Source organism: Notolepis coatsorum (genome assembly GCF_963971535.1).
Source record: "Notolepis coatsorum genome assembly, chromosome: 9".
Classification (NCBI taxonomy): Eukaryota; Metazoa; Chordata; class Actinopteri; order Aulopiformes; family Paralepididae; genus Notolepis; species Notolepis coatsorum.
The window spans coordinates 15,250,627-15,274,041 of NC_140173.1; the positions used below are offsets into that span (position 1 = coordinate 15,250,627).

Consider the following 23,415-nt stretch of genomic DNA (forward strand, 5'->3'; position numbering starts at 1 on the left):
AAATTACATAACCATATTCCAAAACTGATAAGAACAACAATTATTTTCCTACTAATTAGAGGAACATTTTATCTGTTTCTGTACAGGAAACCAAATTTCTTGTACAGGAAACCAATTTTCTGTCGCAGTTTAGAGGCAAGATTATCCACATGGAACTTAAATGTAAATTTCCCGTAGAGCCACAGGCCAAGATATTTATACTCAGTGACTCTGACAGTAGATACCTGCACATTAAGGCCCCGTTTAGACGGAAACGCTAGCAGGTGAATCTGCAAAAATATTTTTTCGGATGTGCCTTTCGTTTATACGGAAACAGCGTTTTTACGGGGTGAAACCGCAAAAAAGTGAGACTACCTTCCAGGGTGGAATTCCTAGAAACTCAACCTTTGCGCTCTCGTCTAAACTGTCAAACCGTATAAATCTGTTAAAACGATGACGAAAGGGTTGTCACGGCTCTGGTCGCGCGTACTGCTTATGTCACAAGTAGCAGGTAAGCGCCAGTAGCCGAGACGTAAACAAAGCAAGTATGTCTGACTATATCAACAGAGATCACTTGAAGGCTACATTGGCAGTACTTTTAAAGACACAAGAATCAGTCCAGCGCCTATCACAACTATTTACATACAGCATTACCGACCAGAGAAGACGCATAAACTATCTGCATCAAGTTTTTGATGCACCAATTCGACGGAGGCAAACCAGACGAATTTGGACGAGACCTGGACATTGGCAGTACTTTTAACCCTTTCACTGCCACACGACAGAAGGTTAACCCTTTACTATCACACAACCGGCTGTCGTGTGGCAGTGAAAGGGTTAACACAAGAATGTGTCCCGCGGCGTGAGTGGACCCACGGTCTGTGAGTGACTCTGCTTTGGTCCAATCACATTCCCCATCCACAGTCTGCGAATCAGAGGCAGAGTAGGGCGGGTCTTCACAGCACGTCATGTGACATATGCGCCAATCGTGTGACAGCGGGGCTCTGTCGTTACAGCCTCGTCTGCACGGAGAATTCCACCCCAAAACGCTCGTCTAAACGCAAAATTAAAAGTGAAACCGCAAGACGACTTTTGCGGTTTCTGTTCACAAAACGCTCGTCTAAACGTAGCCTCAAAGTCAATATTTCTGGCTCTTGAAAACAACATAAATATTGTGTTACTAGCATTAACTCATTGACTGCTGTTTTCGGGCCCCGTCTTAAGCACTGCCACGCTTTAAAAGATAGAAGTCCATCACCTTGTTTGTAGAGCTATAACTATATTCTATATTATAGCTATGGATACAATACTATGGTCATTTGACAGTGACTTTCTTCCGGTCAATAATTTGTCCATGCATACATTCGCGCATTATACCGTGGTGCATATAAGTATGTTTTTAGATCGGTCTGGGGTAATGCTGAGGAATAGCCTTATGCGTGTATTATACTATAACTGTTGCCGTTTCTTGCCTGGACCAGCTATTATTCTCAAATCAAATCTATATCATAGGTATTATGTTTCATCATGAATACATGAAAGGGGGGGGGGGGGGGGGGTCGTTTTTTGATGCTTTGATCGTCACCAACGGCATATGTTGTGGAGTAACATTACACACACGTTCAGTTCGAGGTGAAGGCATGGTTGGATCAACGCAAGATTGATATCATATAGCCCTTACCTTGACTAGGATGTACCTCAAAAAGAATATTCCAATTGTCTGATCGTGATTCCAAGTATTGATCGCCAACATAATCCACCACACATCATGCATCGGCAGCATTTGATTCTTCTCAATCCGACTGTTATAACCGCTAAAAAAAGCAGACCCTGAGACATTTCATCGACGCACAGGCCAATATACAAGGTTTCATAGGGTGCTTGATACCGCCGTCTAGCTGGATGCGGCCGGTATTGCACTTTGGCGATCTCAGACTCATTCCCTATGGTAACGCCAAGGTTAGTCTATTTGCCAACACAATGAACCCGGAAATTTTGGAACCACCAAACTTTTATGATAGATATGGATAGTATGGGTCACCAGTACTTAGAAACTGCCGGATGCTAAGTTGTACATGTTGGGCAATTTTTTTTATTTGCACAATTGGCCAACATTTGCATAATCACCTAAATGGACAAATCTCGGAAACTACTTGATCAATTTCAACAATGTTGGAGGGGTTTTGGGGGTTATTCGGGATGCTGAATCCATTTATGATACTCAAGAGTTTCGATATTGCAATATTTACTGGAATTTACCAAATTGCAACTCATTTTGGTGCAATTTTGGTGCATTTTCAGTCAATTAGAAAGTTTTAGAGGATACTGAAATGATTACATTTGGACAGCACAGACATGATGTATTCACAATATCTCTACTGACTCCAAATAGTTCCTATGGTAATGTCATATTGTCATAGTACAGTAGATACTAGATAGGCAGGTGTATAAAGATCTGCGTTGTCAAGACAAATACTCAGATGTGAAGGGCATCCGCTATTTTATTTACTACCTGTAACGTCACAGCAAATTGGAAAAACACTAAAACTGGTCAAACTGTGTTCCTTAATACAATAACATAGCTTAATAAAACAGAAATAACAAAAGAAAGGTATTTACATTACTCAAGCATATAGTCCACAAAATAACAATATGCGCTTCCTCCTAGAGCTGCCGCGGTATTGATGTTTTCCTTACCGCACACATTTGCAAAATATTTCCTACCGCCGCGGTATTACCGCACACACACACACACAAAAAAAAAGTTTGAATGCATTTTTTTTGTAGTCTACTCTTTATATAGCATATCGCCTGCCTGCCTCTAGTCTAAATGTCTATCTTTAGAGGATGACTTTGCAGCATGAATATTGTTTGGGATTCGGCATGCACGCATTCGTTATTAAAAGTGAAACACGGATTCGAAATCTCCCCTCTGGTCGTGCGCCGTTCACTTTGTGTCGGTACCCCCCCGACCCTTTCTTCTTCTTATTATTATAACGTTACTACTTATGATTACAAAGGCATTCGATTTGTGGCATTAACGTTAGTATAGTTACACGTTCGTATTTACCGGACCATATCAAGGCAAGCGTTACTCAATTAATATCTAAGTTCCTTTCTTTGCTCAGAGCGTGCCGAGTTGTACCCATTCTGCGGTCTGTTAATAAAGTTTTCAATCAGACAAGTGTATAGAACGAAGGGCTTTTATTATAACATTTCGTTGCAGTAAAATCATTATGCCTCGTTCCCTGAGGAGCGACGGCGTCGGTAATCCACTCGGGTCTCCGGTGGGAGCTAACGTACTATTAGCCGTGTTGTGATGGCTGAGATTCAGGAAATAAAAGCACTGCAAGATGCTCCAAGCATGTGACGCGTATCTCTTCTGACCAATCAGTGGTCTGCAGTGTTTCATGTGACTTTTCTGGTACCCAATAGGGTCGCTTGGAATCTCGACAGAGAAGTAGGGTATATCTGCAGAGCCGCAAGCCCAACGAGAGCGTAATAATAATAATAATATAATAAAAAACAGCGGTGATGCCGGTATTCAGCCCAACGCTGCGGTGGGCATGATGTAACAGCGATACCGCGGTAATACCGATACCACGGCAGCTCTACTTCCTCCTACTGCCTAATAATAGATAATTACTTGTTTTGGATTGTAAGTCTTCCTGAAACTTCTCACTCAGAAAGTGTCTACTGTGTTCAGAACTCTGAATCCACATCATCAAACTCCTCATCATCAAACTCCTCCCCACTGTCTTCATCTTCCTCTGAATTTACTTTAATGTCATCATCTTTTTGCTGCGAGTGTCAGTGAGTTGCAACATGTGCGGTCATTGCCTTTGCAGAAGCAGTAGTTGGCGTCAAGCTTTGTCAGACGAGGTAGTTTTAGTGACATGACCCCACCACCAGGAGTGGCTCCTCCAGGGAAGAGAATACCTGCAGGATTCTGAACAAACTGAGTGGCCATGGCATGAGTCGTGTGGCACCGTTCGGTGTGAAGACCACAAGATCAAAATTGTCACCCCAACTGTGGATGGGGCCAATCTGCCTCTCCAACTGTGCGCAGATAATTATCTGGGTCCTCTGAAGCATATTTGGCAGCTGACTTCGGGAACCGTTTGACTTCATCGTAGGTGGTGACAATGCCATGCTCGTTAAGATTCTTGACCAGCTCTGTGCTACCATATTTATGGTGGAGTCTTACGGCAAGCCCCAGGGTTGTCTGATTCCAGCTCCCACTGATGTGCTGCTGGATGCACTGAGCGAGTGTAAGTGATGGTTTGGTCACTTTTCCTTCCTTTGATACCAGACAGGAGACAAACTTCAAAAGGGATGGACTTGTGGCTTGTATGATCTTGTCATGCTGGAAGCTGCCAAGGTCATATTCACGGTGCAAGGGAATATTATAATAATAATAATAATGGATTGGATTTATATAGCGCACTTCGTGACACCCCAGTGACCCCAGAGCGCTTACAGAGTCCATTATTCGTTCATACACAGTCATACCGGTGGTGGTAAGTAGGGATGGGTACCTTTCACATTTTAACAGATACCGGTACCTGTGAATCGATACCGGTACCCAACGGTACCTTTTTTCGGTACTTTAGTCTCAAGAAATTTAATTTACCTACCTCAGTCGTAAAAAAAAAATCCAAACTTCAAATAACTACAATTTCGACAGTTTTCGGCTTGTCATTGCTCCGACTGCTTTGTTGTTGAATCAAGTAAAATCCTAGGTAAGCATATATTGTGGGTGTGAACGTTGACATGAAAAAAAAGTAAAAAAAAAAAATTTAATTAAAAAATATTTTTTTTCCGGTTTCTCACTTGATTCGATACTCGGTAGTACCGACGTGTTTCGGGTCGGTACCTCAAAAGTACCGAATTCGGTACCCATCCCTAGTGGTAAGCTACAATTGCAGCCAGAGCTGCCCTGAGGCAGACTCACGGAAGTGTGGCGAATAATCATCGCCTACGGCCCCTCCGACCACCACCAACATTCATTCACATGCATACACATTCATACGAGGCAAGTAGGTTAAGTGTCTTGCCCAAGGACACAACGGCAGTGGGATGGACATGGGCTTGAGCGGGATTCGAACCACCAACCCTTCGATCATTGAACGACCCACTCTACCCCTGAGCCACGCCGCCCCATTCTGCACCTCAGCTTGCACTCTCTTCACAAGCTTGGTGATAAAATCATCAGCGGCAGTGGTTTTATCTCGTTTTACCAGTTTGAGTGACTTGAGTGTGTGAGTTACTCATGGAATGTCTGGCACCCTTCCACCCTCATGACAGCTACAGCATCACCATAAAAGTCACACAAGTTAACTGCAGAGGTGCCCGGAGTTGGCTACATATATATCATGTAACTCTGACACTGTCCAGGTTGATGACTTGTCTGCATTCATGTGGTCAATGACAGCAGCTAAACAGCTATCAAATGGTCTGCACTGGGAACTTCCACTTGAGGAAACTCTTGAAGTCATCGTAGCACTTGGTGTGATACTGGGCATCAGCTGCATGCAGGTCCAAGGAGGCATTTACCCGTAGAGCCACTTCCTCAGCCCATTGATCCTGGCGCTCATCACATTTAGACAAGATGATGTTTTTGAAGGATGGCTTCCTGGTCTCTCAACAGTCTGGCATTGTTTCACTGGCTTCCATCTATCAGGGTGTTTGGTGTCTTTGGGTTTGCAAATGATACCACAAAACAGACATTGTTTAGAAAACTCAAAGGCACCATCAGATGAGCTGAGTTTGTGTTTGGTTGCATTTCTAGACATAGAAGTATATGAGCTATAACATGATTTGTGACAAACTACAGATGCTGACACACCATGTGTTGTAGCTGAATCGTCAAGCTCTTCACTCCTCTGAAGCAAAGCTGTAATGCCTTTTTGTCCAGATGTCTTGAAGTCATTGTCCTTGCCGTCACAGGGCTCGAATAAGAATTTCTTCCTTGACATGTCAATCTGAAATGAACAAAAGAAGAATGCACTATTTGTATTCTCCGTCTCTGTCCGATATTATCGGCCTGCCGATATTATCGGCCGATATTGGCATTAAAATGTGACCTCGGAAAATATCTACGGTTTAAATATTTTTCATTTTTTTCCTTTTACATTTCTATAACCTTTATTTACCCAGGCAAGCAAGTAAGAACAAATTCTGATTTAATCTATTGTCAAAAGAATGCATAATGTTGTGTTAATTCCACAACAAGAGATATGTAATGTTAATTACCTGAAATTATTCCGTTTTTTGGGGGGGGGGAACCCTGCATATATCTGTTGATATCGGTATCGGAAATTAAGAGTTGGACAATATCGGTATCGGTAAAAAAGCCAATATCGAGCATCCCTAGTAATAACGGGTAATAATCACACATTCATGTCATGACATACATTGCTAACATAGCTAAGCTATGCTTGCATTAACACTTTGAGCGCCACGCCGGGTTTTCCTTTTTACCCCCTGAATGCCACTATCGGCGCCAATGTTAACGTTAATATCGCCTAATCTATGTTTTAAATTATGGCTATGTGTCTAATCTGCCCATCGCATTATCAAAGACTATTTTCCAGTCAGTGCTGTCGAGGCAGATTGTTTTTTTATCGCGTCATTTCCGTTTCAGAGCAGTTAGAAAAGCACCCGTTTTCAGATAAAAAACAGCCCATTCTGGAGCATTCTATGAAAATAGTCTTTTACTGGAATATTCCACAACGTTGATATTCGTCTGCCTTTTTATGAATCGTTTTCAAATAAACGCTAGATGATCAATATTATACGTGCACGCAAGCACATTCGGGCCGCGCACGGATAATCGCCCCGTTGATTTCCTCTCGGACTTTTACAGTGAAACCGAAAGAGGACATTTCACAAAACAGCCTATAACTTCATCAAAATTAGTCTGATTATCCTAACACTGATAACATAGAGTCCTTACCTGACATCAGATGGTATCCAACTGGTATATTCCAATTCCTGATCACCATTCGAAAAAATCGATAAGTGTATGGATCCAACGCGATACAGTAGAACTCCATGATCAGCGGGGCTCAGACGCTCCAGAATGAACTGTGGTAACCCCGGCTGGATCAGTGGACTGGAAAATGTCGAGTACCGGATTTTTTTCCCCATCCATTTTCATTGAGTCCATTCCAAAATCCCTTATGTCATCTGAAAAACGATAGGGGGCGCTTTTTTCCACATATGCTCTCCGGCGGAGCTCGTGTATACTCGGGTAGGCTCGCGTGATGCAATATGATTTCAGATCGCAAAAAAAAAAAAAAATCCGAGAATTCTCGTGAGTGGCTTTCAACCACGTAAAAATAAACCAGAGATATCTCTTGTGTGGCAGTTAAAGTGTTAACATTAGTTACCGTCAGATGGCTAACGTTAACCCTAAGAGCTAGCTTACTACAGCTTGTGATCATATTATATTCAGTGTTTCGTCAGTTCCTATACATTGTCTCTATCTGGGCTGCTTATTCTATTCTTTGTGTGTGTACTCATCGTTCGTTTCCCCGTGCCTCCTCTCCTCTCTGACTCCATCTCTCGCCTCCTCGTCTGTCTCCGCCCTCGGTCTGCCTCGGTTCACTCCGGTCCTCCTTTCTCCGCTCCAGGACCCCGGTCGCCTACCCTGGTCCACACGCGTGCCTTCTCCAATCTCCGTTGCAGGCTCAGCGTCTGCTCCATCTCATTCCTCCCGTCTCCTTCCTCCGCTGCCTCCATCCCCCTCCGTCTCATCTCCTTCGCCGCCTCCAGCGCAGTCACGTATGTCACGGTCCCCTCCTTCCAGTGAATCCGTAGCGAGGTCATGGGCGATTGGAACTTTATTCCGCTTTCCTTCAGAGTTCTCTTAAGCCCCGCGTATGACCGACGTGTTATTGCCATCGCTGTTGAATAGTCGTGGTCAAACGACAGCCTTTTCCCCTCGATTTCTATTTTCTTGCTCCACGCGGTTCTAAGTACCAGTTCCTTTACCTCGAATCTCAGAAAGTTAATAATCACCGCTCTCGGGGGTCTGTCCGCTTGTGGTCTCGGAGCAAGCACCCTGTGAGCCCTCTGTATCGCCATTTTATCCAGTCCCGTCTCTTTCAATTCCTTCTTGATAAGCGTTTCCACATATAGGGCCATCGATTCCCCTTCGACTCCTTCCTTCAATCCCCATAGCCTGATGTTATTTCTCCGTGATCTCCCTTCTATGTCCGACATCTTTGTCTTCATCTTTTCTTGTTGTTGAATTGCTATCGTTAATACCTTGTGTATCTCTGTGTTCCATTCCTTTGCTTCCGCCACTCTTATTTGCAGCACGGTTACACTCCTACCCTGCTCCGCCATCTTCTCATCAACCGCTTTGAGTCCTGTATTTATTTCACCTCTGAAATCCTCCTGTTCCTTCCTCAATTCCTCCCGTAGCCTCCCAATATCGTTCCTTATCGTGTCCGTGTTCATTTGTATAGTTGCCAATATTCCGGCCTGCATGATCACGGCTCAGCCTGGCATTCCTGTGTCGGTCTCAGCCGATCCTCCCCCTTCCTCCACCTGTCTCTTCTCGTCCTCGTTTTGGGGGCTCTGTTCCTTCAAATTCTCTTCTTCTCGTGAGTCCTCCATTTCTCTCTCCTTCGCCTCCTCACCAAAACAAGAAAACACGAACACATCAGCCCAGTTTTGGCCTCGCTCCACTGGCTGCCTGTTAGCTTCAGGATCGATTTTAAATTAGCACTAAATGTTTTTAAATCATTAAATGGCACGGCTCCCTCCTATCTGTCCGAGCTCCTGCACCGCCACACCCCCCACCGATCCCTCAGATCAGCTGACCAGATGCTATTGGTGGTACCCAGAACCAGGCTCAAGACTAGGGGAGACAGAGCTTTCTCCACCGCAGCGCCTAGACTGTGGAACAGCCTCCCCCTCAGCGTACGGACTGCCCAGACCGTACAGGCTTTTAAATCACTCTTGAAAACCTACCTGTTCTCCTTGGCCTTCCCCCCTACTTAACCACCACTAGACCCCTGGCCCTTCTATCCTCTTTGTTTTACTGTGTCCTACCAGTTTTTATTACTTTCATTGCTTTATTATGTTTTTAATCCTATATCTTGCACCATATTGTTTTGTTTTTGTTGCTTTCATTGGTTTGCTATGTTTGTTTTTTCTTTCTTTTAATCTTATACCTTGCCTCACACTATTTGTTTTTATCAACTTGCTTGTGAAGCACTTTGGTGTCAGCTGCCGCTGCCTGGGAATGTGCTATACAAATAAAACTGACTTGACTTGACTTGACTTCGCATTTGTTGTTTCCTCCTTACTTCTCGTGTGCATCTTTATTTTTAATCTCTTTTCGCGTCTTTATTTATCCGTATTTTCGCTCATTTGACCAGGAGCTCCACCGCACGTGTGCTATCCGTCTGCTCTCATACCGGAAGTCAACGATAAAGTTGTTTAATTGACGGGTGAAAAGTTGCTAAAGTCTATGTATTGTAATGGGACCAGAAGAAGCCTACATGCGGAAGATTCAAGAGGTTTATTATTTGTTACATACATACCAGGGCATACAGTAGGGGTGGACGGTATAAACGGTATTAATTTGTTCTACGGTATGGATTTTGACTATACCGTGTAACCGGTAGAGCAGCTCTAAAATAGCAATGACGTCATGTAACCACAGCGTGACTATTTCAATCGCATTTGCCCCTAAAAATAGATAGAATTAGTCATAGATAATAGATATGTGCAAACTGGAAAAAGTTATTTAGGAGGCTTCGCGCAGTGGGCGTGTCAACACGCAATTGTCATTTCATAATAAACACATATCACCGCGGCGCACAGCAAGTTTCAATTTCAGTTCCTGGCATTTTTAACCAGTGGAGAAAGGTAAGATATCGTTTTTCTTATATGAATTATTCTACGTTAATAAAACATACCTGGTGATCAACTACAGTTTGCTGTAAACATTACGATATGTGTGTAGTGTTATGATAACGACGGCAGCAGCGGGAGCCGGGAGGACGGCTGCAGCAGTGGATTTGCGAATAGCATGCAGCTGCAGAGCCGCAGAGCCAGGGGCTCTTTCAGGTCTGGTCACAGGCCCGTCAAACAGCGCCCCCCCACCCAACGGCTGAATTGCCAATGGCTGAAATGAATGACCTGAAAGAGCCCCTGGCTCTGCGGCTCTGCAGCTACCTATGCTTCTAGCAAAATCCAGCCCCGCTGTTTGCAATGGGAGCAGGAGTCTCGACTCTGGACTTATTTTATTTGGAATATAATGACTTTATACGCAAAAGTAGCCTAGTTTTAAGTTAAAATATTATAAATCTACATGCCTTGAGGATGTCATTCTTTATTATAGCCTGCCTATCGGGCAAAAAAAAAATTCTAACAGAAACACTGATACCGTGATATATACCGTTACCGTCTATGCTTCAAATTATACCGTGATATAAATTTTAGACCATACCGTCCACCCCTAGCATACAGTGACATAACCGGATATGCCGCCTCCACATTGTGCAAGTGGAGAATTGGCCCTGTCTGCAGTTAATCAGCAACTTTTCATTCAGATTTCTAGCTTCAGAGTTCCAGGGTCCCTGTTTGCTTATTCAGTTATGAAAACATATGAATAATTTTCAATAATTAAATTTCTCTCTGCATACATGATGTCAACTTTGCCGTCAAACTCTCGCCTCGCACAGCTTTTAAAATGTCTTATCATGCGTTTTCATGTTTTTCTGTGTCCATGTGAGCTTTGAGATCTCCGGCACCTTTATTAGACACGGAAACGTATGGTCAAGCGTTGCACACAGCTTCTTGTCCCGACCGGGTCGGTACATTGGGAATTCCCTCTGCAGTTCATCTGTAAATGTACACTTGCGCTTTGGCTTCGTGAGCAGAATCAAATCTGTCCGCTTCCTCTGTTTGCGTGTGATGGACATTTTCATGAATTTAGAAAACCCCACCGACGCCCCGGACAGGGTGTGAAAAGTGGACGTGTCCGGGCAAAAGAGGACGTTTTGGTCACCTGATTAGCAATTCTAGGTTAAACTGGTCCTGGTGGTTAATATTTTGATCAAAAGTAATTTACTGTATTTCTATGGCATTTACACTTAACGCAATTCTTTTTACAGTGTAGGCTGATGAATGAACAATAATCCACTTGATAAAGTAAAATTGGATGAAAACGAATAACCACGACTTGGGTCGAGTGAAAACAGATGACTGACTGACTGATTTTATTCAACAAAAACACGATGCCGGTGCAGACAACGCTCAGCGTTTGCTTAAACATTTGCACGAGGTGCGCTTGATTTCCATCACAGGCCAGTTGAATTGCTCCTGGGTGAGGCAGCGGGCCGGATGAAAATGCCAGGTGGGCCGGCATAAGGATACTAGTAAAACATTTTAAAATATTAAATAGCAAATAGAATCAATTGTTGTTTTTCTGGTAAATTTATAGTTTAGATGAATCGATAACAAAATAATGATTAGTTGCAGCCCTAGTGTTGGTGCCGTGTACAGGAGTCGTAGGTGAAGAGGTATTCAGTAGGGATGCCCCGATCACGATTTTTGCCGCCGATACCGATCCAATATCGATTGTTTTTGATTAAAAAAAAAATAAAAAAAATAATAAATGTTTTTATATAAAATATATATTATATAATCATACTTGTAGTTGTATTATCTGCGAGACATCGCCACCACGCAACAAGTCAAAATGCTCGCTATCTGCAAACAGCTCCACTGTCTGTGTGTACTCGAATAGCCTCCAGCTACGGCCAGGATTCTCCGGAGCTGCAGCTGGACCCTATTGATCACATTCAACATGCCCTCAGCTCGAATACGCATCGAATCAGTGTTATAAGACATTGATATCAGGAGCTATCTGTAGCTACTGCTAGATAACGTTAAGACAACGCCTCAGTGAACTATTTAGTTTAATGGGACGTTTCGTTTTGAACAGTGAGCTAACGTGAGCTATCATGCACTACTAGACTTGCTGGAGCATTTGTTGATATTAGTAGCTAGCCAGCTAGATAACGTTAACAATGCCTCATGTAGTCACTGGGTAATTTAGTTTAAACAGTAACGTTAGGTAGCCAACGGCTCGGTAGGTAGCCAACGTTAGCTCACGTCGCATGCACTACTAGAGCAGACTGTTGCCGGAGGCAGCCTCTATTTACATGGGTGCGGGAGGGGCTGGAGGAGAAGGTGGAGCCGTACGCTGCAAGCAGCTCTGTGGAGAGAAGAGCGAGGGAGAACTCTGCAGAGAATTGGATCATGTTTTCCGTGTCATCGAAAAGCATTATCACCGATCGCATATTTATACTGATTATCGGCCGATAACGATCGGTGGCCGATCGATCGGGGCATCCCTAGTATTCAGTACATGGGTCTGGGTCTGTAGTAAGAAACATGAGCATCACGTTCTGTTCAACGTTGCTTCCAAATAAAAAGAGAAAATGCCTTTAATTTGTATTTAGTTTAAACTCAGGATTATTCAGAAGTAGTCATGGATTATGTGGTTATTTTGTAGACGAATGTTTCATCCAATTTACAGAAAACATACATCGTGATATATATTGTTACAGACACTGGTATATGAAATTTCCCATAGTGTGATGTAATATTTTATCCATAAGGTGACACTTAAATCTGTCATAACCTGAGACTAAAGGGGCTTTAGTCCTGGACTAAATTAAACTGACCTTAACATAGCCACGATAACCACTTCTGCTCCAGAAACTGTTGACTAACTGGTGCTTGAAACAAAGTGGTTTAAGTCTATAACTTAGATGACTCTGGACTACACTGTTCTTAAACTATAAAAAAAAAAATTTAATGAAAATTAACGTATATCGAACCGAAAACCGTGACCCCAAAACCGTGATACGAACCGAACCGTCCATTTTGTGAACCGTCCCACCCCTAATACATACCATTATAAACCTCTTGGAATAGAAACTAAAGCTGAATAAAATAACCAATTATCTTTCTCTCCTTCCTCTGACACTCTTCTCCATCACTATCTCCATCCAGATAGCTGTCCTGTCAGGCCTGGGAAGAAACCAAGAAGCTTGGATGGAAGAAAAGGCTTGGATGGAAGAAAAGGTCTCTGCTGTGACCAGTGTGGAAAGAGATGTAGTCATCGAAGTAGTCTGAAAACACACCAGAGAATTCACACAGGAGAGAAGCCCTACTCCTGTGGTCAGTGTGGGAAGAGCTTTAGTATTCTGAGTAAACTGAAATTACACCAGAGAATTCACACAGGAGAGAAGCCCTACTCCTGTGGCCAGTGTGGAAAGAGCTTTAGTCGTCAACATCATCTGCAAAGACACCAGAGAATTCACACAGGAGAGAAGCCCTACTCCTGTGACCAGTGTGGACAGGGCTTTACTCAGCAACAAAGTCTGAAAATACACCAGAGAATTCACACAGGAGAGAAGCCCTACTCCTGTGGCCAGTGTTGGAAGAACTTTAATCATCTGAGTAATCTGCTAAAACACCAGATAATTCACACAGGAGAGAAGCCCTACTCCTGTGACCAGTGTGGACAGGGCTTTACTCAGCAACAGAATCTGAAAACTCACCAGAGAATTCACACAGGAGAGAAGCCCTACTCCTGTGACCAGTGTGGACAGGGTTTTGCTCGGCCACATAATCTGAAAACGCACCAGAGAATTCACACAGGAGAGAAGCCCTACTCCTGTGACCAGTGTGGACAGGGTTTTGCTCGGCAGCAGAATCTGAAAATACACCAGAGAATTCACACAGGAGAGAAGCCCTACTCCTGTGGCCAGTGTGGGAAGAACTTTAATCATCTGAGTAATCTGCAAAAACACCAGAGAATTCACACAGGAGAGAAGCCCATTCACACAGGAGAGAAGCCCTACTCCTGTGGCCAGTGTGGGAAGAGCTTTACTCAGCAACAGAGTCTGAAAATACACCAGAGAATTCACACAGGAGAGAAGCCCTACTCCTGTGGGTGTGGGAAGAACTTTTCTCATCTGAGTAATCTGAAAACACACCAGAGAATTCACACAGGAGAGAAGCCCTACTCCTGTGGCCAGTGTGGGAAGAACTTTCCTCATCCGAGTAATCTGAAAACACACCAGAGAATTCACACAGGAGAGAAGCCCTACTCCTGTGGCCAGTGTGGGAAGAGCTTTAGTCTGCAACAGAGTCTGAAATCACACCAGAGAATTCACACAGGATGGAAGCCCTACTTTTGCGACCACTGTGAAAAGAGCTTTCGTCATCTGATTAGTCTGCAAACACACCAGAGAATTCACACAGGAGAGAAGCCCTATTCCTGTGATCAGTGTGGACAGGGCTTTACTCGGCAACATAATCTGAAATCACACCAGAGAATTCACACAGGAGAGAAGCCCTAGTCCTATGACTAGTGTTGGAAGAGCTTTAGTCATCTGAAATCACACCAGAGATTTCACACAGGATGGAAGCATCCTTCTGTGACCAGTGTGGGAAGAGCTTTAGGACAAGTACACATCTTCTGATTCATCAGCAAATCCATACAGCAGAGAATCCACATCATTGTGATCTGTGTGAGAAGAGATTCAGTAAATTAGAATATTCGATAAAACATGCAAAAATCCACTTGGGAGAAAAGATTCAGTGAAATGTCAAACTTACTACTTTTGCATTTGTGCAAGGAGGAACAGGAGGAGCACTGCCAGAGCCCTACAAAACCACCTCCAGCAGGCCACCAATGTGCATGTTTCTGCTCAAACTGTGAGAAGCGGACTCCATGAGGTTGGTATGAGGGCCCGACGTCCACAAGTGGGGCCTGTGCTCACAGCCCAACACTGTGCAGCCAGATTGTCATTTGCCAGAGATCACCAGGATTGGCAGATTCGCCATTGGCACCCTGTGCTCTTCACGGATGAGAGCATGTTCACACTGAGCACATGTGACAGACGTGGGTTCCTTCTCATGCATGACAAAAAAAACTAACTCGAAAACTAGATGAAAATATAGTACTGACCATAGATGGAGTTATAGTAGAGAGAGTTAATGAATTTTGTTTTCTTGGTGTGATTATGGATGATAAATTAACATGGCAATTGCACATAGCACACGTTAAAAAAAAGATGTCCAAGAGTATTTTTGTTATGAATAAAGTAAAGGATGTGTTAGAGTATGAGGCAATGAGAACACTACTGTTCACTCATCTCACCTTATATCAGTTATTGTGTTGAAGTATGGGGGAATACTTATGGGACCAACATAAAACCATTATATATACTACAGAAGAGGGCTGTAAGAATCACAAAGTGAGTTATCGAGAACACACGAATACATTATTTATTAAATCTAGAATAATTAAACTTGAAGACATGGTTAAGTTTCAAACAATGTTAATTATGTTTAGGGCAAGAAATAATACACTGCCAGAAAAACTACAAAATCTTTTTCATTTAGAAAGTGAGTTTAGTAGGAGAAAATACAATTTTAAACATCAGTTTGCACGTACCACACTTAAACAGATGTGTCCTTCAGTTATTGGTGTAAAGTTGTGGAATTCTCTCCATAGCGAGCTTAAGGGATGTAATAGTGTTTATCAATAATAAAAAAAACTATAAAAAAAATATATTTAGTCAGTATGAAAATCAAATGTGATCTGAATAGTGAGATATTTTTTTTTCTCTTTTATTCTTTATTCTTTTATTATTAAATTTGTTCTTGTTTAACTGTGGATTGTGTGTGTCTTGTATAATGGTATAAATTATTATTTGTGTAAATTAGGTTGTACGCCGACCATTAACACTTTGACGACCGTTCGGCGCCGTCTAATTAGTGGCTAGAGGACTGGGGAATGTAAACAAACATGTGGGTTTTGTAACAGCTATATCTATGCTTTATAGTATTGCTATCTGTCCATTCTCATTGTCACTTGAGTGCATAAACCGTCCCTTCAAAATGGCTTAAAGAAGAAAAAAATCCATCGGTAGGTTGTCATTTTATAGCGCCGTGAATATAAGCTTTATCGCATATTTCGTATCATATTTTCTGGAAAGCTAGTTATAGAGCTAAAGGCTACTAACGTTATATTCAACAGCATTTCCGTTGTATATATTATAATGAAATAACAAACTGCTTATGGTCCGGACTGTCCCAGAGCATCTATGGATGAAAGGGGGGCGGCGGGGTTGTAAGTAGCCACATTCACAGATCGATTGCTTACGTTGCACAACAAGCTCCGATCCGGCTATAAATTAGGTGAAAAGGCTCCTACCGTCACCCCGTGGGTTCCCCTCCAGCATTTCCCCATTATCGGCATCTGGTAGATCGATATGTCCATTGGTTGATGATAAATCCTCTTATTCCATGGTGAAATTTGCGATTCGAAACGTGATCCACTGTGTATAGTGTGGCTTTAATATCAGGCTCCGTTGGAGGGTGAAAAAATTGCATTCGCCCACAATTATACTGCAGTGGAGCGATGGCGCCCCTAAGAGAATCTGGCCGGTATTGCATGTTGCCGAGGGTAGATCTGCAGAGTCGATCGGGGATGATGATCCGGTTATAAATATGGAATAAAACAATAACAACTTGCCACGGCTATATACGTGGCTCTGGTCCACAACGCATGGCACCGAAACCCGTATAAACTCGTGGCCGGTCCCTATTGTGTTAAGTAAATACTTGTTTAGTTTAGGAATAAGGGGCAGGTAACTATAAGATTTATTTTTCTTCCTGCTCCTTTTGTCCATGGAATGATATTTATGATTGTGTAATGAAGAAACTCTGATTGTATGATTCCATGTGGCAAATAAAAACTCTGAACTGAACAACGCTCGGCCTCATGTGGCTGGAGTGTGTCAGCAGTTCCTGCATGACGAAGGCATTGATGCTATGGACTGGCCTGCCTGTTCCCCAGACCTGAATCCAATCCAGCACCTCTGGGACATCATGACTCGCTCCATCCACTGACGCCACGTCGCACCACAGACTGTCCAGGAGTTGACTGATGCCCTGATCAAGGTCTGGGAGGAGATCCCTCAGGAGAACATCCGTCGTCTCATCAGGAGCATGCCCAGACGTTGTAGGGAGTGCATACAGGCACGTGGAGGCCACACACACTACTGAGCCTCATTTAGAATGGTCTTGAGGAATTTCCACAGAAGTTGGATCAGCCTGTGATCTGATTTTTCCACTTTTATTTAGAGTATGATTCTGAATCCAGACCTCCATGGGTTAATGATTTTGATTTCCATTGATCATTCTTATGTTATTTTGTTCTCAACGCATTCCACTATGTAATGAATAAATATTTTCAACTGGAATATTTCATTCATCGAGATCTAGGATGTGTTGTTTAAGTGTTCCCTTTATTTTTTTGAGCAGTGTATATGATACCCACCACTGTGTCCTTTATGATATATATGATACCCACCACAGTGTCCTTTATGATACCCACCACTGTGTCCTTTATGATATATGATACCCACCACTGTGTCCTTTATGATATATATGATACCCACCACTGTGTCCTTTATGATATATATGATACTCACCACTGTGTCCTTTATGATATATATGATACCCACCACTGTGTCCTTTATGATATATATGATACCCACCACTGTGTCCTTTATGATATATATGATACCCACCACTGTGTCCTTTATGATATATATGATACCCCTGTGTCCTTTATGATATATGATACCCACCACTGTCCTTTATGATATATACCCACCACTGTGATGCATTCCTTCATTTTATCTTCTAGTCCAGGGGTTCTCAACCTTTCTGCTGCCAAGGCACCCCTGTGTTCAATAAAATATTCCAGGGCACCCCTACATACGATAAAGACTTTTCCGGTCCTGTTTTTTTGCTACAATGATTACAAAAAGTGCTTGCTTTCAAAATAATGTTTATTTAAGAAACCGGGAAACACATTTGTGTGTATGTGCAGGCTATATAATGCATTATTAACAGGTGTTTCAGGTCTAAATGGCTTAGTACTGTTGACATTACACTGCTTGTAGTAGAAAATCAAATAGCATATTTCTTTAAATAAAATTACAGAAAATTATCACTAAAGTGCTATCTGTTGCAGCTGCACACTTTTCCATAAAGATCGCATATTTAGATAAGTGTGACCATTTCTCAAACTGAAAATCATGTATTTTTTTTTAAATACAGAAAAGGATCACTAGTGCTATCTGTTGCAGCTGCACTGTTCTCCATAAAAATAGCATATTTGGATAAGTTTGACCATTTCTCAAAAACAGAAAATCATGTATTTTTTTTAAATACAGAAAAGGATCACCAAGTTACCATTTCTCAAAAAATATAAATAAATACAGAAAATAAGCACTTGTTAAACATTTTGAATGCCACTCACGGCTTTTCTCGGGTTTACCCCCCACGGGTTGAATGCCCATCACGAGAATACTCTGTTTTTATGTTTTTTATTAGCGATCTGAAATCATATTGCATCAAGCGAGCCTACCGTTGGATATCCAGTCACCCCAGGCTCTCAGATGTGAAAAAAGCGCCCCCTATTGTCTCCCAGATGGTAAATCACCCTTTTGGATTGGACTCAATGAAAGTGAATGGGAGAAAGGATTTCTGACTCCACATTTTACTTCTCACTGATGTAACCGGGGTCTACCAGAGTTCATTCTGGAGCCTTGGTGCCGCGGCGAATATGTGTTTTACTGTATACACGATGGATCAATCAAATGAGCGATTTTTTCGAATGGCGATCGGAAATTGGAATAAACCATTTGGATACCATCCAACCTCAGGTAAGGAATCTATGTTATCAGTCTTAGGATAATCAGACTCGTTTTCACAGATATATAAGCGTTTCCCCTATATGTGATATAGCTGTTTTGACTGTAAAAGCTATCAGGAAATAAGAGCAGCGATTATCAGCGCGCGGCACGAGCGTGCATGCGCACACATATACTATCGATCATCTAGCGTTTATTTGAAAACTATTCATAAATAGGCCGACAAATGACAACGTTCTGGAATATTCCAGTAAAAGGCGATTATCATAGAATGGGTTGTTTTTTCCGCGAAAACGAGTGATTTTCAAAATGCTATCAAACGGAAATGAAGCGCTAATAAAAAAAATCTGCCACAACAATGTTGACTGGAAAATGAGTCTTTGATAAGCGACGGGCAGATTAGACACATAGCCATAATTTAAAACATAGATTAGGCGATATTAAAACATAGATTAGGCGATATTAAGTTAACATTGGAGTGGGTTTGGGCATTCAAGGGGGTAAAAAGGAAAACACGGCTGGCTCTCAAAGTGTTATTAACTCAGTGGACATTTCTAGCTCAATGCGAGGTCTGCTGCTGCTGGCTAATAATACGGTCAATACGTGGGGAGATCTTTGACAAGGCAACACGCATGTCATCCTCAAGGCTCAACTTGGCCCTATATTTTGTTTTCAGAGCTGTCATGGATGAAAAGCCAGCTTCACACAGATATGTGGTGCTGAATAGTATCAACACCTTAACTGCTGCATCATGAGATACTTGGTACTCAGCACCACACTCTGAAACTAGCTCTCCAGGTGGTATCGGATGAGATTTCAATGAGTTCTTCCAAGAGTTTGGATGGAGATGTGTCAGGAAGCTTTGTCTCAATGTTTGTAAAGTTTTTTTTTATCCAGAGTAACTTGGTGATCCTTTTCTGTTTTATTAAATAATGATTTTCAGATTGAGAAATGGTCAAACTTATCCAAATATTGTATTTTCATGTAAAACAGTGCAGCTGCAACAGATAGCACTTTAGTGATAATTTTCTGTAATCCAAAAAATATATATATATTTTTTTATAAATCTCAAGGCACCCCTGGCAGCGGGGTGGGGTAACTGTACATTGGATTATCCACGAAACCTTACTTGGTCCCACGTAACGTTAGTTTACAAAACATTACCTGTCTATATAACGCTGAGGCAAAAATTATAAAGTGTGTGTTTTGGTGGACATTGGACCGCAAAGCAGAAAATGCGTTTGCAGTTAGCCAAATAGCTGCCCTTCTTTGCCAAACCGAATTTATCACTAGTTTCCAGAGCTGATAACGTTATTGTTAAGTCACTATCTTGTGATAGTAACATGGTTGTGGTGTGAATTACCTCTAAATTAAAGTATTTTTGGATGACAACACAGTAATAAGAAGGATGGCAAAATCAAATAGCATATTTCTTTAAATAAAATTACAGAAAATTATCACTAAAGTGCTATCTGTTGCAGCTGCACACTTTTCCATAAAGATCGCATATTTAGATAAGTGTGACCATTTCTCAAACTGAAAATCATGTATTTTTTTTTAAATACAGAAAAGGATCACTAGTGCTATCTGTTGCAGCTGCACTGTTCTCCATAAAAATAGCATATTTGGATAAGTTTGACCATTTCTCAAAAACAGAAAATCATGTATTTTTTTTAAATACAGAAAAGGATCACCAAGTTACCATTTCTCAAAAAATATAAATAAATATAGAAAATAAGCACTTGTTAAACATTTTGAATGCCACTCACGGCTTTTCTCGGGTTTACCCCCCACGGGTTGAATGCCCATCACGAGAATACTCTGTTTTTATGTTTTTTATTAGCGATCTGAAATCATATTGCATCAAGCGAGCCTACCGTTGGATATCCAGTCACCCCAGGCTCTCAGATGTGAAAAAAGCGCCCCCTATTGTCTCCCAGATGGTAAATCACCCTTTTGGATTGGACTCAATGAAAGTGAATGGGAGAAAGGATTTCTGACTCCACATTTTACTTCTCACTGATGTAACCGGGGTCTACCAGAGTTCATTCTGGAGCCTTGGTGCCGCGGCGAATATGTGTTTTACTGTATACACGATGGATCAATCAAATGAGCGATTTTTTCGAATGGCGATCGGAAATTGGAATAAACCATTTGGATACCATCCAACCTCAGGTAAGGAATCTATGTTATCAGTCTTAGGATAATCAGACTCGTTTTCACAGATATATAAGCGTTTCCCCTATATGTGATATAGCTGTTTTGACTGTAAAAGCTATCAGGAAATAAGAGCAGCGATTATCAGCGCGCGGCACGAGCGTGCATGCGCACACATATACTATCGATCATCTAGCGTTTATTTGAAAACGATTCATAAATAGGCCGACAAATGACAACGTTCTGGAATATTCCAGTAAAAGGCGATTATCATAGAATGGGTTTTTTTTCCGCGAAAACGAGTGATTTTCAAAATGCTATCAAACGGAAATGAAGCGCTAAAAAAACAATCTGCCACAACAATGTTGACTGGAAAATGAGTCTTTGATAAGCGACGGGCAGATTAGACACATAGCCATAATTTAAAACATAGATTAGGCGATATTAAAACATAGATTAGGCGATATTAAGTTAACATTGGAGTGGGTTTGGGCATTCAAGGGGGTAAAAAGGAAAACACGGCTGGCTCTTAAAGTGTTATTAACTCAGTGGACATTTCTAGCTCAATGCGAGGTCTGCTGCTGCTGGCTAATAATACGGTCAATACGTGGGGAGATCTTTGACAAGGCAACACGCATGTCATCCTCAAGGCTCAACTTGGCCCTATATTTTGTTTTCAGAGCTGTCATGGATGAAAAGCCAGCTTCACACAGATATGTGGTGCTGAATAGTATCAACACCTTAACTGCTACATCATGAGATACTTGGTACTCAGCACCACACTCTGAAACTAGCTCTCCAGGTGGTATCGGATGAGATTTCAATGAGTTCTTCCAAGAGTTTGGATGGAGATGTGTCAGGAAGCTTTGTCTCAATGTTTGTAAAGTTTTTTTTTATCCAGAGTAACTTGGTGATCCTTTTCTGTTTTATTAAATAATGATTTTCAGATTGAGAAATGGTCAAACTTATCCAAATATGGTATTTTCATGTAAAACAGTGCAGCTGCAACAGATAGCACTTTAGTGATAATTTTCTGTAATCCAAAAAATATATATATATTTTTTTATAAATCTCAAGGCACCCCTGGCAGCTCTCTGCGGCACCCTAGGGTGTGCTTATGTATGCATTCACCCATATCTCCACACAGTAACTCAAATATGGTAAGACAGTATATTTAGATATTTCTCTTGCCATCAAAGTTGATATTTGCTACAGTAGAAAAATAGCTCATTAGCGTCGTTGGCTCAGTGGTCTGCTGTTGTGCCCCCCTGTCCTGTGCACTTCAGCCCCAGCCTCGTATGTTATCTGGAGTGATGGAGGTTACGGCTCTTTGAAGGGAGCCGGATATTTTGGCTCAGTCTCTTTCCAAGAAGCTAGAATAACGGTTAATCGTTCTTTCTTTAGGGGGTTTGATTGAAAACTTTATTAACGGATTGCAGAATGGGTACAATACAGTACAGCTCAATACTAACAACTGCCAAGAGGATGAAGACCAGAAAAATACTTTTTCATCTTGTTTACATAAGGCTCCTCCATTTTCAATTCATCAAGACATTTATGACATAATACAAGACATACAAATATACGGTACTGTGTAAGAAAAAGAGATCATAAAAAAATATACATCCGAAGGGGAATAAACTGTACAGGGGGGGCGGGGGGGATTTTGACATTTACCGGGGCCAGTTTCTAATTGCAGCCACCCGTAAGTGGGCAGGGGTAAGGTGGGTTTTAGGAGTAAGGCCAAGCAGTAGGGTAGGTGTGGAAGTAACGTTATCATCAGGCTGACTGATGGTGATTTGTGCGTCGCCCTCCCGGCCACAGGAGATTTTATAAAAAAAGACAAAATAATGGGTGGCGCAGCGGACTAGGCCCTCGTCACCAACGCAAGATACACTGGTATCGAATCCGGCTGTCAGCGTTGCCTCCGGCTTGGCCGGCCGTCATACTCACCAACATCACCAATGAGAGTCCGCGCTGTCAGGTGAAAAGAGGCTGCTGGCTGTCTCCTATGTCTCGGAGGAAGCATCTGATAGACTTCAGGGCTCCCTAGACCGACCAGTGGGGGGCATATGCGAGCAACGACCAGGAAGGGGAGGGGGGAATTGGCATAACGACTAAAATTGGGATGGGAGAAAAAAAGTGGATAAAAAAAAAATACAAAATAATGATGTATGATGATAATAATAATAATTTAAAGTATAAAACGTCTCTTAAAATCTAAAAACAACCACAAGTAGTGCAGTTCATCACTTAAATAGGTATGTGACTGGCAAAGGACATTAATATTGTATACAGGGCACACAAAATCCAAACCTTAACAAGAAATGTCTTCAGACAAACATTTTTCTTTATTTGCCCATAATGGTAAATTGCAGGGACATAACTGTATATAAGACTAAATAAGTGGGGCGCCCCAGTGGCGAACCACATAGCGTGCTCAGCCGCGACACGGCTGACCCGGGTTCGACTCCCGAACCCGTCGTTATTTGCCGAATGTCTT

General features: G+C 42.1%; 1 protein-coding gene across 1 annotated transcript in view; it reads left to right on the forward strand.

Moving 5' to 3' along the window:
• Positions 1–15,546, forward strand: part of LOC311234204 (uncharacterized protein) — a 49,940-nt gene extending 34,394 nt beyond the window's left edge. The window contains exon 4 of the mRNA XM_084321328.1: positions 13,027–15,546. Within this exon, the coding sequence (XP_084177454.1) occupies positions 13,027–14,381 (1,355 nt within the window). The 3' untranslated portion in view covers positions 14,382–15,546. The remainder of the gene's footprint in view (positions 1–13,026) is intronic.
• Positions 15,547–23,415: the final 7,869 nt, after the last annotated feature.